This window comes from Monodon monoceros, unplaced genomic scaffold (genome assembly GCF_005190385.1).
Source record: "Monodon monoceros isolate NGI ecotype Baffin Bay Population unplaced genomic scaffold, NGI_Narwhal_1 Super_Scaffold_20, whole genome shotgun sequence".
Lineage (NCBI taxonomy): Eukaryota > Metazoa > Chordata > Mammalia > Artiodactyla > Monodontidae > Monodon > Monodon monoceros.
Window position 1 is genome coordinate 71645323 of NW_021703777.1, and position 16238 is coordinate 71661560.

The 16238-nt window shown below is 38.7% G+C and overlaps 1 protein-coding gene across 10 annotated transcripts in view; it reads right to left on the reverse strand.

Annotated features, from left to right (window-relative positions):
• The window catches only part of LIMCH1 (LIM and calponin homology domains 1), a 336283-nt gene that overhangs the window by 99264 nt on the left and 220781 nt on the right, over positions 1-16238 (reverse strand). For all 10 annotated transcript variants that reach the window (XM_029234810.1, XM_029234807.1, XM_029234806.1 and 7 more), the window contains exons 4-6: positions 7538-7644; positions 2199-2229; positions 95-205 (exon numbers count right to left, since the gene is read on the reverse strand). In XM_029234810.1, the coding sequence (XP_029090643.1) occupies positions 95-205; positions 2199-2229; positions 7538-7644 (249 nt within the window). The remainder of the gene's footprint in view (positions 1-94; positions 206-2198; positions 2230-7537; positions 7645-16238) is intronic.

Genomic DNA, 16238 nt, shown 5'->3' on the forward strand with positions numbered 1-16238 from the left:
CCACGTGAAACTGTAAAGATCTTAAAAACAAGCAAATGTGTTGCTTTCCCACCTTGTCTGAACGTCATGGGATGAAGAAGAAAAGTCAAGTTACCTTCCTCATCTGAGCCAGCAAGCCTTCGAACTCCTTCAGGTTTAGCGTTGTCCCACTGTAAGATGCACAGCTATTCGCTGCTTTGCCCAGCCAGTAAATAGTCACTAGTACCTGGGAAAGAGAACCACGCACAAAGAATTACTTTTAAACTAAAGAATCAATAATGCTTCCCTAACAGGAAAGCAGGAGGAGAGAATGTGTAACATTAATTTACAAAGCCCACCATCCATGAGGTATCCATTCTAGGTAAAATCATTTTAATAAGGACCCAATGTTGCATCGGTCAACACAAACACGATTCAGTAGTTAAAATAAGACTCCAGTTTTACGAAGAATTTGGTTGTGAGAATGTGATCTATAAGACAGCAAGGAGGAAAAATAAATCCTCCAAAATTATTTTCATGTCATGAAGGCTTCAAAACCAGGAAGCAAAATTTTTCAGAAACTCTGGAGTCTTTCCCCAGACCAGCAATGGAACAGGTTGTCAATCCCTTTTGAGAGAGGTGCTTTTAAAGGCCCATAATTTCTACTTGTGGGCACAGAGGTTCTGCTAAGACCACTGGCAAACATTTTTCAGAGGAGTGATAAAGGTTAATTAGTGGTTTCCAGCACAAGATCAACAAAATATATCTAATTAAAGTCAGAAGACAGCAATGTAATGAAGAATGCAATCTGCAGAGACCTAGTTCTGGGGGTACGGTTAGATTCCTATTAATCTGAGGTGGGAAATTTTTAGCCTGGTCAAGACTACTGCCAATTAACAGCCTTGGATGTTTAAGAATGTCTATGAATATTCACTGGTCTGAAGCTACAGTCCTAGGTTAACATTTTGTTCTGTCTTTCCAAAGGAGCTGTCTGCAAAAGCAAAGGCCCTTTACACTGACTTTCCCACAGAACCCAACAGGGGTCAGCTGAAGATGAGCTCCTTAAAATTGAATTATTGGGATCTGAAGCCTATGGAAAAGCTAAGACTATTATTTTGTTTTCACATTTGGTCTTATTGCTTCAACTAGGCTGGGAAGTATTTATTGTACCTCCCTCTACTTGGCCAGAAAATGCTTTGGACAATGTGATATATATACATGCTTCCGATGGCAACAGGCCCAAGATATGGTTACGTGCATCATCGCTAGGATGTGATCTGGTTTTCTACCTCTGTGGGAAAATGTGACTTTAGGAATACTTCAAAACTTCCAGAAATTCTTTTTTAACTGATTGCTTACAAATAACTTTCCAGAGAGCAGAAAATTGCGAATGCCAGGACATGAACTCGAGCCATAAAATAACTAATGTGTGCTAAGAGTATGAGGCTCTCTTGAAAAGTGTAATAGGAAAACGGCAGATAGAACTGTGTTGTGTTTTAGATTATGGGGTTTCTGTTTAAAATTGTATGATGAAAAATGTCAAATATCCCTGGTTTTATAGAGGAAGAAAAAGAAGATAAGAATGAGAATGTCAATCAAATATAATAGCACCCTGAAAATTTCTTTAAAAGGGGAGGGTCACAGCCAATTTTAAAATTTTATATACATAAGGTCATTTCTTACATTCTTCAATTTAAACTTAAAATAAAAGAGCACTAACATACTTGCCTTGGAAAATAAGATCTAACTCTAAAAAGTTGATTTTGGAAGGTACTAATAAAAACTCAAAAGATTAATAGGAAAAAAACCACAAAAGGTACAGGCCCACAACAGTCAACACTATTTATATTATGCTAACCTTTTCCCCAGAACAACTTGCCCAACTGCTTAATTTAATAATCCCATCTGTGCCTACCAATGGCAAGGAAGTAATGTTAGTGCTAAAACAGATCATTCTGTGTTTAAGAAACCAAATTACAAATGGAGTGCAAGCTTTCATTTATTTATTTCTGGACTAAGCCCTTATCTAATTAAAGAGACCACCCCTCCCCGCAAAATCTACCATTTTTATTTCTATCAGAATCATTAATTATTCTATCAGAGGCACATATAATTGTTACCTAAGAAAGATTCTTTCTAGCAAGGCATTCGAGAGGCATTGAACTTATGAGCTAACTTTTACACTTGAACCATCAAAGTTAGAAGGAAAAAAGTTTGGAAAGTGAAATTAAAACACTTACATTTTTCAGCTTCCTGCTATAATCAAGGCTCCTAGTTTGGAAAAAGGAAAAGAAAATATGATCAGTTTCTTCACTGTGATCTTCCCTTCAACACCTTTAAGATGTATTTGAAAGCTAACATATATAATGAAATCAGCAGAATATATTACTTTTAAGGTCTATGATTAGTGATTTCAGGTACTAAATAAAATTACTTAGAAAACAAAATACAGAAGGATAAGGTGGAATTAAAGTTCCATAGTGCACCATGGAAGGATGAATGCTCTGTAACATCTGGAAAATGAAGAATTCCATTTAAAACTACCACTGTTTACATTTGTATAATCAAAGCTTAACTGTAAAAGTAAAATTCTGCCTTGGTTATATATCACTGTCAAATTGAAATCTGACTGCACTTCCAAAATCTTCTTTACACAAGTACTTTTAAAGAAGTTCTAAAACCTTACCTAATTAAAGAGACCTGAAAATATATGTAAAAGAGGCAATGCTATCCTAATACTTGTTCTTTTCTGCTATGGACATAAATCAGTGCTGGGGAATTAGCCATAAGCGAGAAAATATGCATGCTATGTTCAAATATACACACATGCATTCTTAAATATACATAAATGTTTATTCTCAAACTATAAACAAAAAAAGCTACTTGGTGGTACTTTCTACATATTCATACAGTGAAATATAAAAATTTCTCCCAAATTATTTCAAAGTTTCTTTAACATGTCAACAAAGAAATACTAGGAAAATAAATGCTACACTTCTTTTTTCCACAGAACTTCAGTGGGGGGGGGGTGCTGGGGAGGGAGAATGTAATTCTATTATATAAAAAAGAATTCCTCCAGATATTTAGATCCCAGTTACCTTATTGCTGCATACTCTGACCCAAAGTACATATTAATGAATAGATACACAATTTTAAGTCAATTGAGACTTGAGGGACTAGAAAACAATGTAGTCTATAGTCTATACTAATCTAGTCTATACTAAGGAGATAAACCATCAACAGAGACTTAGACTGTAAGAAGCAGTGGTCCAATTTGGATTTGATTAAGAACATGTTTTCATATTCCCCCCTATTAACAGAAAGAAAGATTTGTCATTATCTGCTTAGATATTTGCTAGGATTTAAAATAATTTAACAACAGTAACAGCAGCAAAACCAGATGAAAACAAAAATCTACAGAAGATTTGAAATTTTTGTGAAAAACAACTTAAGAACAGGGAACATAAGACTTTTTCTGCACTGCCAATGACTGTTTTTTGACTAAAATTGTGACCCAGTTCTAAAAAAAAATCACGCTTGGCACACAGTAGGAGCTCACAAAATATTTGTTTGAATGACTTCCACGTAACAACCAATTACGTGAAAATGCTCCCACATTTTTCAGAGACATCCTCGGGAGCAATCCAAAGGCTTTCCTCATTTTCATCCAATTGCTGCGATTCCCTGGAATGATACTTGCTGCATGCCCTTCTGGATTATGTTTTCATGTCCCATCAAGGTCGTCTGGCACCCATTACAGTAGAGTTCACGAAATTACACACAGAGTAATCATTCGCAGTTTTCCCTCTTTCTTTCTTTCTAGTCTACTCAAGTTACTTCTCAAAAAAAAAAATAATAAGAAAAATTACCCACAATAAAAGCTAATCTAAAGAGTATTTTTCAAAAGACAATTTCAAAAAGCATCAAAATTTCCTCTTTGGGATCTACCCCTCTACCTATTGCTTCCACCATTAATTGGTGTCAGTAGGGGGTTCTCCATCTCTGCTAATGTTTGGCTCAACTTTCAGAGGGGAAAGCAGAAAAATATAGCAGTTCTACTCTCATCTCCCATAGCTATGAAATCTACATATGTTGCAAATGTCCCCTGGACAGTGCCAAGTTAAACCAGCATCACTTACAGAAAAGTTGTGAAGCAGATAGCTCATTCCATGCCCCAATCTTCCCTAATACTAGAAAAGATTTTCTAAGTACCAGAAATGAATTTATGGCATAATTTTTAATATAAAGTTCTTTATGTGCTTCTAAATATTCATACAGTGAAATAAAAATGTTTTCTACATAATTATGCCAAATTCAACAACCTACAACACTTGTGGACCACCCCTCCCACCACGCTCGTCCTTGCTCATTACCCTTCTACCACACTGGCTGGCCACTCTTCTTTCTCTTTCTAGACATCAAGTTTGTTTCTCTTCCCAGCCTTTCTACCTGATTCCTCTGCCCTGAATACCCTATAGACCTTAGCATGTCTGGCTCTTGCTTCCCATTCATGTCTCAGCCCTCAGCTGAAATGCCACATCTTTAGAGAGACCATTCTTGACCACCTTTCTTTTTTATTTCCCCCCTGTTTGACTGAGATATAATTGATATAAAACGTTATATAAGTTTAAGGTATGCAACACAGTGATTTGATATATGTATATATTGCCATGGTCACTATCTTTTACACCATCTATTTTATTATTATTTTATTTTCTTCTCAGCACTTATCACTCCCTGCAATTTTTAAAAATTTACTTATTTACTTCCCATTTCTTGACACAGGGTATAAATTCCCTGTGAACAGGGGGCCTGTTCTCTAGTGACTGGAAAGTATCAGACACATAGTAGCTGCTCAGTAAATCTTTGTTGAATTAATGAAAAATGACATAGGGGAAGGCGATGGGCAAGCATTGCTTAACGAAAATAATAGTCTCAAGTGAAGGAAAAACTTGGAAGAAAATGAGGAGAAGAAATGCAAAAATGGGAGACAGATGGAAAGGTATGATAAAGAAGGGAAGGGAAGCATAGGGAAGAGAAGGAGACAGAGAAAAGAAGCAGAGAGAAAGAGAAAAAGAACAGAGAAAAGAAGAGGAGAAGGGGAAGATTGTCCAGTAATTGAGAAGTGACTGTCTGTGTGCCACTGGTCTAAGTGACTTTTTTTCCTTTAGGTTGCTTTCTGTGCCTTTGAACTAAAGTCGCTTTCTTTAGAAGTTGGTTGAACCATCTTCCCAGATCTGCACTGAGAAAGCTTTAGCTAGAATCATACCTGAAAGAACATTCTGTCCAACATCAAACATGCTAACATTCTCATTATAGGGGTCTGGGAAGGAGAAGAGAGGGAGAAAGGAGCACCTAAATACATAATGTAAATATTTACTGAAATAAAAGGAGAAACTGACAGTAATACAATAGTAGTACAGGACTTTAATACCTACTTAAATCAATGGACAGATCATCCAGACAGAAAATCAATAATAAAACATTAGTTTCAAATGACATATAAGATGGACTTATTAGATATATACAGAACATTACAACCAAAAGCAGCAGAATACACATTCTTTTCAAGTGCACATGGAACATTCTTCAGGATGAATACCACACACACACACACACACAAAAGAACATTCTGTCCAATTCCATTTTATAGATGAAGACACAGAGCCCTACTGAAGCAAGGGAGCTTGCCTAGGATTATAGACCTGGGGGTAGCAGATGTAGAGGTAGACCTGAGATTTCCCGATGCTCACAGTTTTGTAGAAAAGCAGTAAAGTGATACGAGTTCTGAATTTCTAAAACCAATCAGTCTCAGAAGCCTCCTGGTTTAGTAACATATTGATTTAAAGTGACTCTTAAAAAAAAATGAATGCAGCTGCCAACAGTGTCAAAGTGAACTTTCCTTCACACTCTAATCAATGTGTGTGTAACAAATGATTACCTACCATGTCACACAGTTACTATTGTTTCTGGTCACTTGCCACCCAGGTGAAACTATGAATGTGAGATGAGGCAGAACCTGAAACAATTTCCTAAAATGCATAATGATTTATAGAGGCTGGATTTAGGCACAGAAATAAATGGAGCATGTGAGGACTAAAATGAGGTTTATGGTGGTTTACATATTCAAATATCATAATTTTTATTCTGTTCTTTTTACACTTAAGTAAAAATTTTCCATGAGAAGTATTAAAGAGAGGTCAAAAGGTACAAACTTCCAGTTATAAAATAAATAAGTCATGGGGATGTAATGTACAGCATGACAACTATAGTTAATAACACTGAATTGCATATTTGAAAGTTGCTAAGAAATTGCTAAGAGAGTAGATCTTAAAAGTTCACATCACAAGAAAAATAAACTTTATATGGTGACAGATGTTAACTAGACTTATTGTGGTAAACATTTTGCAATATATACAAATATTAAATCATTATGTTGCACACCTAAAACTAATATAATGGTGTATGTTAATTGTACTTCAAAAAAGAAAAGGCACATTGACAACAGAGAAGTGCTTTTTACATAATCAATCATGGCTGACTCTCCCTTATTCCCAGTCATAAATCATAAAATCCAAAAATCATAAAATCCAATATGAACTCCAACTTGATTTCATTTAGTAGTTTCAATTATTTTTCCCCATCATTAAGAAAAAGCCAGTATCGGCAAATAGCAAAAAATTAACAGCTCTGAATTTTGGTTTCTTTCTCTTTTCTGTCCTTCTATGATAAAATGACCCAAAAGTAATCAAAAGGAGAAGTATAGCCAGTCCAAAGATGCTATCTATGTAATCAAGCTTATTATTAAAGCATATTAATGCCAAATACTGTTTGACTAATTTCAAAAAGGTTTTATCTGAATTTGGTAGAGTCTAAAGAACTTTTAAACTACAGGAAAGTTACCTCTACCATCTCAAAAGGACTTTTCATCTCATTACTCTGCTCATGAGCTATTTCTTCATAGAGAAGCACATTGCCTTTTCTTTTACTATAACATTCTTTCCCAAGAATTCTTTGGCCCCAAACATGGCTCACTGAGTAAATACAGTCAACAATAGCCAAATGGCCAATGATCCATCTTCAAAGAACTTGATCACTGACACATATGAGAAAACAGTTACAAATGTAAATGAAGAATAGATTTTTCCATAATCTATTGACTTCTTTGTATAATAAACAGAGTTCAAATCTGTTTAGGAGTTTGCAGTCTTCCAGGAGCCTATTCATATGCCCAACTGGAGCCAATAAAAGCTTTTTGTCTAACCCAAACAGATTTGTGCATATTTCTCCCTTGCCTCTCCCTCTGTTAAGTTTCACTTAACATTTTCTTCCCTTTCTCTAAAATTCTAACTCTATGTACATGATTTTTACATTTCAAAAAATTATGTTTGATCAGAATGAAAGCTATACACAAGGGAAGGCCAATGTGGTTTATTTTGAAAGCTAGGTTTTTACCTTCACATTTTGATTTTATTAGGCATGCCCAATTCTCTGCCTCTTAGACCTTACATCATCATCACAAAACTGCAAATCAAACCATAAATGGGTTTCCCTTGAACATAAATCATGCATTACTTACTTGACTGTTACTCTGTTGGACGTATCCTGTAGGTCACTCGGGTCAAAAAGTTGAGATTCTTTAAGGCCGAGCTCTTTACAACCTCTCAAGAATAATATGATATTGTCCTGGAAGGAAGAAAAGAAATCCAAGTCTATATTATTTTATGAACCAGCCTTTCTTCTTTAATAGTCCAAATTACTGGAGGGATGTCAGTCATTAAGGCAGTGAGAGTCAGGTGTGAGTCATGGCCTGTTGGATAATAAAATCATACCTCATTAGGAAATGCTGTAATAAACAGACACTTCAAACTTCTAAACCCGCAGCTATGTCATATTCATTTTTTTCCCTTTATCTTTTCACCTTTGTATAAAACTGTAAGTTAAATGCCATTGGAAAGTAGAAATTAGCAATTTGGGGGAAATAGTACTCAAAACCCATGAATTCCCTATTGCTTCTAAGTTTTGTCCATGTCTTATTGCCTAGAATCTGGTTCAAAATGGATATATATATATTTTTAAATAGGTTTTACTACCCAAGTGTCATCTTCAACAAGTTTTTCTTTTCAATTGATCTTCAAAAAATATATCCTTATCTAAAAAAAGGGTACAAATGAACTTATCTACAAAACAGAAATACAGTTTGTAGAAAACAAACTTATAGCTACCAGGGGTAAGGGCGGGGGAGGGATAAATTGGGAGGTTGGGATTGACATATACACACTACTATATATAAAATAAAATATATAACTAATAAGGACCTACTGTATAGCACAGGGAACTCTACTCAATACTCTGTGATGGCCTATATGGGAAAAGAATCTGAAAAAGGATAGATATATGTATGTGTATAACTGATTCACTTTGCTGTACACCTGAAACTAATACAACATCGTAAATCAACTATATTCCAATAAAAAATTTTTAAAATACATCCTTTATCAATGGGTTTTGACCAGTAATACCTCTTTGTGGACTTATACTGAATTAAATGGGGTGGGGAAATCTAGACTTAATTGGAAAGGGAAAAATGAGGGGGCAAGGAAATCTTTTGAATATAATGTCAAAGACCCTCCTCATGGTGACAAATTTCTCTAGCAGGTACAAGTTTACTTTGACCTGGCAGAGTAGCAGACACAATCGACAGCTGAGGAGGGTTCTGGTCTTCATCTGTTGGGAGTCATTAAGAATAAATAAATGGCTCTGGAAGGAATTGCAAATTGTGAGTCATACTTTTGGAACTCTAGGATGTTAGCAGCAGGTTCATCAGTTGTAAGTCTCCAATTATCCTCTTCCTAAAAGACTTCTGATGAGCTAACTGGTCCCATCAGGTAGTTCAAACTACAGGAAAGGAAAGATGAAGGCTGGTTCCAGGATGCAGATCAATGTGAATCCATCTAAATGCTCTAAGAAAGATGCTACAAAAATCTGAAAAAATGGTGGTGGTAAATAAATCATATATTCACCCAAGTGCAATTTAACAAAGCGAACAAAAATCATAGTATTTCCCAATGACCAGTGTGTAGGTAGGATTCTAAGATGGTCCCCAAGAATCTCACCCACTGACGGACACACCCTGTATAATCACCTCCCCTTGAGTGCCAGTGGAACCTGCGCATGAGATGGGCTATCACTCTGTGATTAGGTCACTAACCAGTGGCTTTGAGTTGATCAAAAGAAAGATGACCTGATTGCACCTGACCTAATCAGGGGAGCTTTTCAAAGAAGGTGAAGTCAGAGTTCCTGCTGACCATGAGTTCTATAGCTGCAAGGAGATGCCTTCTGTCAATAACAACATGAGCTTGGAAGAGGCTTGGAAGAAGCTCAGCTTGGACTTCAGCCCCTGCCAACACCCCAATTTCAGCACTGTATTCAGTCAAATCAAAGTATTCAGTCACGCATGTCCATACTTCTGATTACAGAAACTAAGATAATCAGTGGGTGTTGACTGAAGATGCTAAGTTTACAGTAATTTTTTATGCAGCAATAAAAAAATAATACATCCAGGTTCAAAATAACAAGAGCAATAGCAATAAATTGCTCATGTTTATTTAGCCCTTATTATATGCCAAGCATTCTTCCAAGAATTTTACATATATTAGCTCACTTAATCCCTGCACAACGTTATGAGGTAGGTACTATTATCATCCTCATTTTACAGATGAACAGTATGAGGCACAGAACAATTAGGCATCATTAAGGCCACACAACTAGCAAAGGATGGAGGTGCAAAACAACGTGGCGTATATGAGGAATTTTAGCATCAAATCTGAAGCCGGTATCAAAGGAAGATGAGGCTTTGGAATCAGGGTCTGATCATGGGGTCCTTGAAGGCCATGGAAGGCAGGCTATGGAAGTCACAGAGGGGTGGTGATCTGAGAAGTAAATGCCCAGGTCTGCAGCAGAAGTAGATTGCTGGGGGTAGGCCTGGGTGGGAGGTAGAGGGTGTAAAGGAAGGACTTGAGAGGAACAAGACAGGTGACAGGGAGACCAATGAGGAGATACTCGAATCTCACTTCCCCCCATGGAGGGTGGCCCACCCCAGAATGTTTTCTTTCCTGTGTCCCTGGAATTTTCAGTAGGTAAGAAGTACCATCATTCACAATATCTGTGTCCTTCACAACACTTCTTGTAGACTGACCATGAGCTGGTAAGAGTCTGAAGTCATCCATACCCTTCACAGTCTCTCCTGCAATTACTTTGCATGTTTTAAAATTATCCAGTTCTCCTTGGAGTTTTTCTATTTTCCCTCCTATCTCCAGAGGTTTGTAGAGGTTCAGGTGAGTCTTTTCTAGGCATGCAACTCTCTTTCTGGTTGGCCTAGGAGCTCTGAGGGTTTCTTACCCAGAGGAAAGCAAAGGATGGGTCCCGGAATTTTCTAGGAATCATTTGGGACCCCATTAAAAGGACCAGACTCGTGACCCACCATGTGGTCCCATCAGAGGCACAAGACCGTGGCACGTCAGATCCTCAAGAAAGGCAAGAAGGCGCTCTTCCCACGTGCATTCCCGGATGCGCCCCGAGTGCCACGGTATCTTCAGCGCACAAACTGCAAACACAGAAGCATTGCGTCGCCAGCTTGAACATTTTGGGCTGGAAGATTTAAATAACGGCAGGTCTCCTTCCAGCTCCGTGCTGCAATCTAATGATGCTGGAAGGGAGCCAGACCCCAGTCAGGAGAAAAGCGCCCCCCCACCCCCACCCCCGCCACCAGCCAAGAGCTAACAGGGGCAGCGACCACAGCTGGTGGGGAAGCTGTGCCTTTAATTACCTAAAATGCATCCTGCAAATTCCCATCTGCCTTACTTTTCACACTGAGTTTTTCCCACATTTACAACTCCAAGCAAAACTAACATCTTAGTGTCTTAGCTTCAGAAGCCAAGCAACACAACTGGTTCTAAAATCTGGCAAAGAAGAAGTGAAGACACCGATTTACCACAATGACTATTCAATTTAGCTCTTACTAGGGTAGTGTTGCAAACTCATTAAGACTTAGGCTTCAAAAGAAGTTTTTAAAGGACTCTTCAAAAAGTCAATGTCACGCTAAAACAAAAATTAGAGGCTAAGGAGACATGGTGAGGTAATGTAATGTATGACCTTTGATTGGGTCCTAGATCCGAAAAAGGAAAAGTAAATAAGGCTATGAAAGTCCAGTTTAAATGTGGACTGTTGTTGGATAACATTATTGGATGAATGTTAATTTTCTTAGGCATGATGATGATGATGGTATTGTGGTTATATGAGAGAATGCCTTTATTTTTAGGCAAATATATGAATTATTTAGGGATAAGTTATCATGTCTATAACACAATTGCAAATGGTTCAAGAAAAATATGTGTGTGTGTGTGTGTGTGTGTGTGCATGCACAGGAGACAGAGAGAATGACATCTGCTTGTTATGGAGAAAGAAATAAAGCAAATATGGCAAAATATTAACAATTGGTGAATCTATATCTCAAAGGTTGGCAGTTTTTTTCCTGTGAAGTGCCAGATAGTAAATATGGCTTTGTGGGCCTGTGGTAGTCTCTGTCAAAATGACTTAACTCTTTCATTGTAGCCAGACAAATACACAAATGAATGGAAGTCGTCAGCATCCCGATACACTTCATTTACACAAGCAGGCATCGGGCTGGATTTGGCCCACAGGCTGTAGTCCACTGGCCCTGTTCTAGGTGAACAGTATTCGGGTATTCGTTATGCCATCTGTACATTTAAAAACTTTCCAAAAAAAGTTTGGAGAAAAGGCTTTTAAATTTGTAAACATGTATTCAATTCCATAGGACTGTGAGTTCCCTCGCAAAACCAGTTTCATAAAATTCAAGGAAAAAATAATGGTCACCTCAGAGACAACTACTGCAAAGTTCCTAAGGTAAATGCTCAAGTGCTACTGATGGAAAGTTACTATTTCTGGCTAATGGGAAAGTGCTGTAACATGAGCCTCAATTCAACACAGATGGGGAACATAAAGTTCCTAAAAGAGTTCATTTTGTGCTCGACTAATAGTAATATATGGATTTATACCCCTGTTTACCTAACTACTATGCATTCTCTCCTCCTTGTTCTTGGCCCAGTGGTTTCCCATTTCACTAATTTGTGGGCCACCCCTGTTTATGAGAACATCCCCTGGGGGCCCAGGGTTGAGGCCTGAGCTTCCCCCCCGCCCCCCCCCCCCCGCCGGGCCTCTTCTCTGAAGAAGTCCTGGTACTTCTCTGCCCTTCTCGCTCCAAAGGCAAGAGGAAGGAAGGCCCAGGATGGTCTCTACCCCCAGAGTTTTACCGGCATATAGTAGGTACTCAGTAAATATTTAAAACAAATTAAGCACTACATTCTAGATACTTAGAAGAATGAAAAAAAAACCCCACAAAATTCTAGTAGATGAAATAATAAGGACTTAGAAGCATCTTATCTTCAGGATTAATTTTCATGATCCGTCAAATAGCTGGATTTGTTCAAGATACACATAAACAGAGGTTTGTTTATGAAAAATTGTCTAATTAGACAATGGAAACGAGAGAAGAACAAATGTATCATGGAATACATAACATAACATAACATAACAGCTTTGGAGTCAGGAGGACTCCAGTTAGAATCCCAGCCTCATCCTTGTACTAGTTATGCGGCCTTGGGCATGGTTCCTAACCTTCTTGATCCTTGAATTTCTAATCTGTGAGGTGGGGGGGTGACATCAACCTTATAGGGATGTCAGAATTACAGAAACTATATATAAAGAACACAGCCCAGTGTCTGGGAACTTCCAGGTACTCATTCTATGTAAGTTATGTATTATCATGGCATTATTGTCAACTCAGGTCAAGAAGGGACCAGAAAAGGTGAGATGAAGAACAGTTTATCCATCTACAGAAAACTAGACATGGTGTGTATTTATAGCCCTTGCCAGTTACATGGGAGATTTGTTTTTTTAAAGGGTAGTTGCAATTATTGTTGTTTAGTTACTGTTGTAAATTGCCAATTTGACACTTTTATACAGACAGCCTCAAACTTAGGTGCAAGCTATGTACCAAAAGCCCACTTGTAAGATGGCGGCTTGTAGGTCATCATTTGTAATTATCTCACAGAAATAGTCTTTGTATGGTGGTTCCCAGTTCAAGTCAGAAAGGCCGACTTAGTCCAAAATGTACCTGAAGGGGAGTCCTAATTACACTATGGAAACTAATGGCTTTGCAGAACAACATTTCAGTAGGAAAGCGTATTCAGAAATGCCTGCCGGACATATATACAATGGAATATTACTCAGCCAGAAAAAGACACTAAACTGAGTTATTTGTCGTGAGGTGGATGGACCTAGAGTCTGCCATACAGAGTGAAGTAAGTCAGAAAGAGAAAAACAAATACCGTATGCTAACATATATATATGTGGAATCTAAAAAAAAGAAAAAAAAGGTTCTGAAGAACCTAGGGGCAGGACAGGAATAAAGACACAGATGTAGAGAATGGACTTGAGGACACGGGGAGGAGGAAGGGTAAGCTGGGATGAAGTGAGAGAGTGGCATGGATATATATACACTACCAAATGTAAAATAGATAGCTAGTGGGAAGCAGCCGCATAGCACAGGGAGATCAGCTCGGTGCTTTGTGACCCCCTAGAGGGGTGGGATAGGGAGGGTGGGAGGAAGACGCAAGAGGGAGGGGATGTGGGGATATATGGATATGGATAGCTGATTCACTTTGTTATAAAGCAGAAACTAGCACACCGTTGTAAAGCAATTATACTCCAATAAAGATGTTAAAAAAAAAAAAAAAGAAATGCCCAACCATGCTCTAGGCTGTAGTTGGGTGGATGATTCCAGAGGCCATAGAAAAGGCTTCCTTAGCCCAAGGCAGCACCTCAGGAGGGAAAGGCCGGAGTGAGAGAGGAGAAAGGTGGGCCAGCAATTCATTCCAGTGCAGCCCCCTGAGACACATCACTGTCTCATCTAGGTTCTCCCTCCTGTCTTCAGAAGGCGAGCAAGGACCTGCTGGCTACCTTTCCCTTTCTCTGCTGTCATTTCCCACTGGCAAGGGGTTTCTCCCTTTCCTTGATCCACTGTGGAACAGCGTGCAGCTTTCTGGCTCTGAGGAAGGCACCAGCACTTAGTGGTTCTCTAGGGAAACCAGACAGGTAGTGGGCGGGGGACGGCTCTACCCAATCTCCTTGGCTTTATTTCCTTTACAGCCAACAGGGAAAGGGCAACACGATGATGGATTTGGAGTTCACAGAAAATGAACGTAACGCTCATTTGGGTTTCAAATGAACCCAGACGCCTATATTGCCAGGTATTTAAAATGCAATATATATATATATATATATATATATATATATATAAAGCAACATATAATTTTCAGTTTCTATAAATGAAAAGACCAGGTGGAGGTAGCAAAATGTAAACTGAGATTACATCTGGTGAATTTATTATTTTAATACATTTTCTATAATAAATACTTGCTTCAAAAATCTTAAGGATTAGGATATCTCAGAAAGATTTGCAAGCACATCAGAGAAGATCCAGACTTTCTGGAAAATCGATAACTAACACCAATGTTACATTTCTGTTCTATATATAAGGCTTAAAAAAAAAAGGAAAAAAACCATGATTTTTGTTAGGTTTCCTGCATTTGAAGCAAACAAACTCCCTTTAACAGAAGTGCAATTATGAACTTCAGAACTTAAGGAATACATTACCAAAATATCTCTAGGAAATTACCCTACAATTAATAGAATTTGGGGATTTCCTGTACCTGCCGTGTGTTCATGGTTGCTCTCCTAACCTGTACGGGTTCCAGCCTGGCTCCATTAATTGGCCAATGTCCAGCCACAATCACCACTCGCTAGACTTTCAACGCATTTGAGTTTGTCAGGAGCACTTAATGAGGATACCAGGCCTTCCACTGAGAGGCAAGACCTGCTCGTTCTGCCTGGGGGAATTCTGGGGAAGCCTGACCCAGAAGGTGGCAGCTGGGTGGCTGCTTGAAGGCGAAGAAACCACTTTATGGATAGGAAATGAGCAGAAGCACAGCGGATGCCAGGGAGAGAATGTAAGGTTGGAGAGGGGAAGAAAGTTCTAAGAGGTAAGCTTGAGAGAGCTGTGAGAGGCTTGTGAAGGATTTGGACTGTCCTCTAGACAGTGGGGAATCAAGGCCAGTTGATGAGGACAGAAAGAATCCTGGCAGCCGACCTTTATTTTAGGAGAATATGTCAGGTGGCAGCAGGAGAGATCCACTGGGTGGAGGAGAGGGTCCGTTTAAGAGAGAATTACAAGAGCTCAGGGAGAGATGTGGAAAGCCTGAACTTATCCAGAAGCAGTAAGGGCAGTAAAGGGGGAGGATGAAAGCACCCCTTGTTGGCTTGGGGGTTGAGTGGATTTAGGAGCAGAGGCGAGGAGAAGGAAGGGGGTTTGGTTGATGATAAGGTTTTTAGTCATTGGGACCATCTTAAAGAATAGAGGAAGGGGAGATCTGTGAGAAACAGAAATAATAAATTAAGCTTGGAACATTCCATATTCCAATAGCCAGAGCTCATCGGGAGCTTATATCTGGGTCGGCTAGCTAGTGGCTGAATGACCTTGGGCAAGTTGCTTACATGGTCTCTGCCCCAGCTCTCTCTTCGAAAGCCTAAGTTCTTACAAAGGCCTACAAGGCCCTACAGGAGTCGCTGTGCACTACCTCTCGGACCCCACCACCCCTTGCCCCCTGCGGCCAGGCACAGCTCCTTCCTTGCTGGTCCTCAACCAAACCAAGTAGATCCCTGCCAGGGCTTCTGCACTGCTCTTTTTCTTACCTAGATATGACCTAGAATGATCTCTTGTATACAGTAAGTAAACATTCAAGAAATACGCATGGAATGAATGAATGAATGACCATAAAAACGGGGATACTCACAATGTCATAGGGCTGTCCTGGAGCTAACAAATAAGAAAATATATGTCAAGTGCTTAGAATAGAACAGTGTTTGGCACAATAAATGTTTTCCATTGTGGTACTTATTTCTATTATTAGGATAAAACTGTTAAGTCATCAATGAATGGACTTTCTGATTAGAAGCACATTATCGACTTCGGGGACAACTTCAGTGCAATTATAGGGCGAAAACCTATAATTTCAGGAAGTTAAGAAATCAGTGTAGAATAAAAACAATAGAGAAAACACAAAGAGACACTTTTGGGAAGTCTAGCAGAGAAGAGATTATGAGAAAAGGTACGGTGAGTCCAAGGAAGGTTGGCTGCTTGT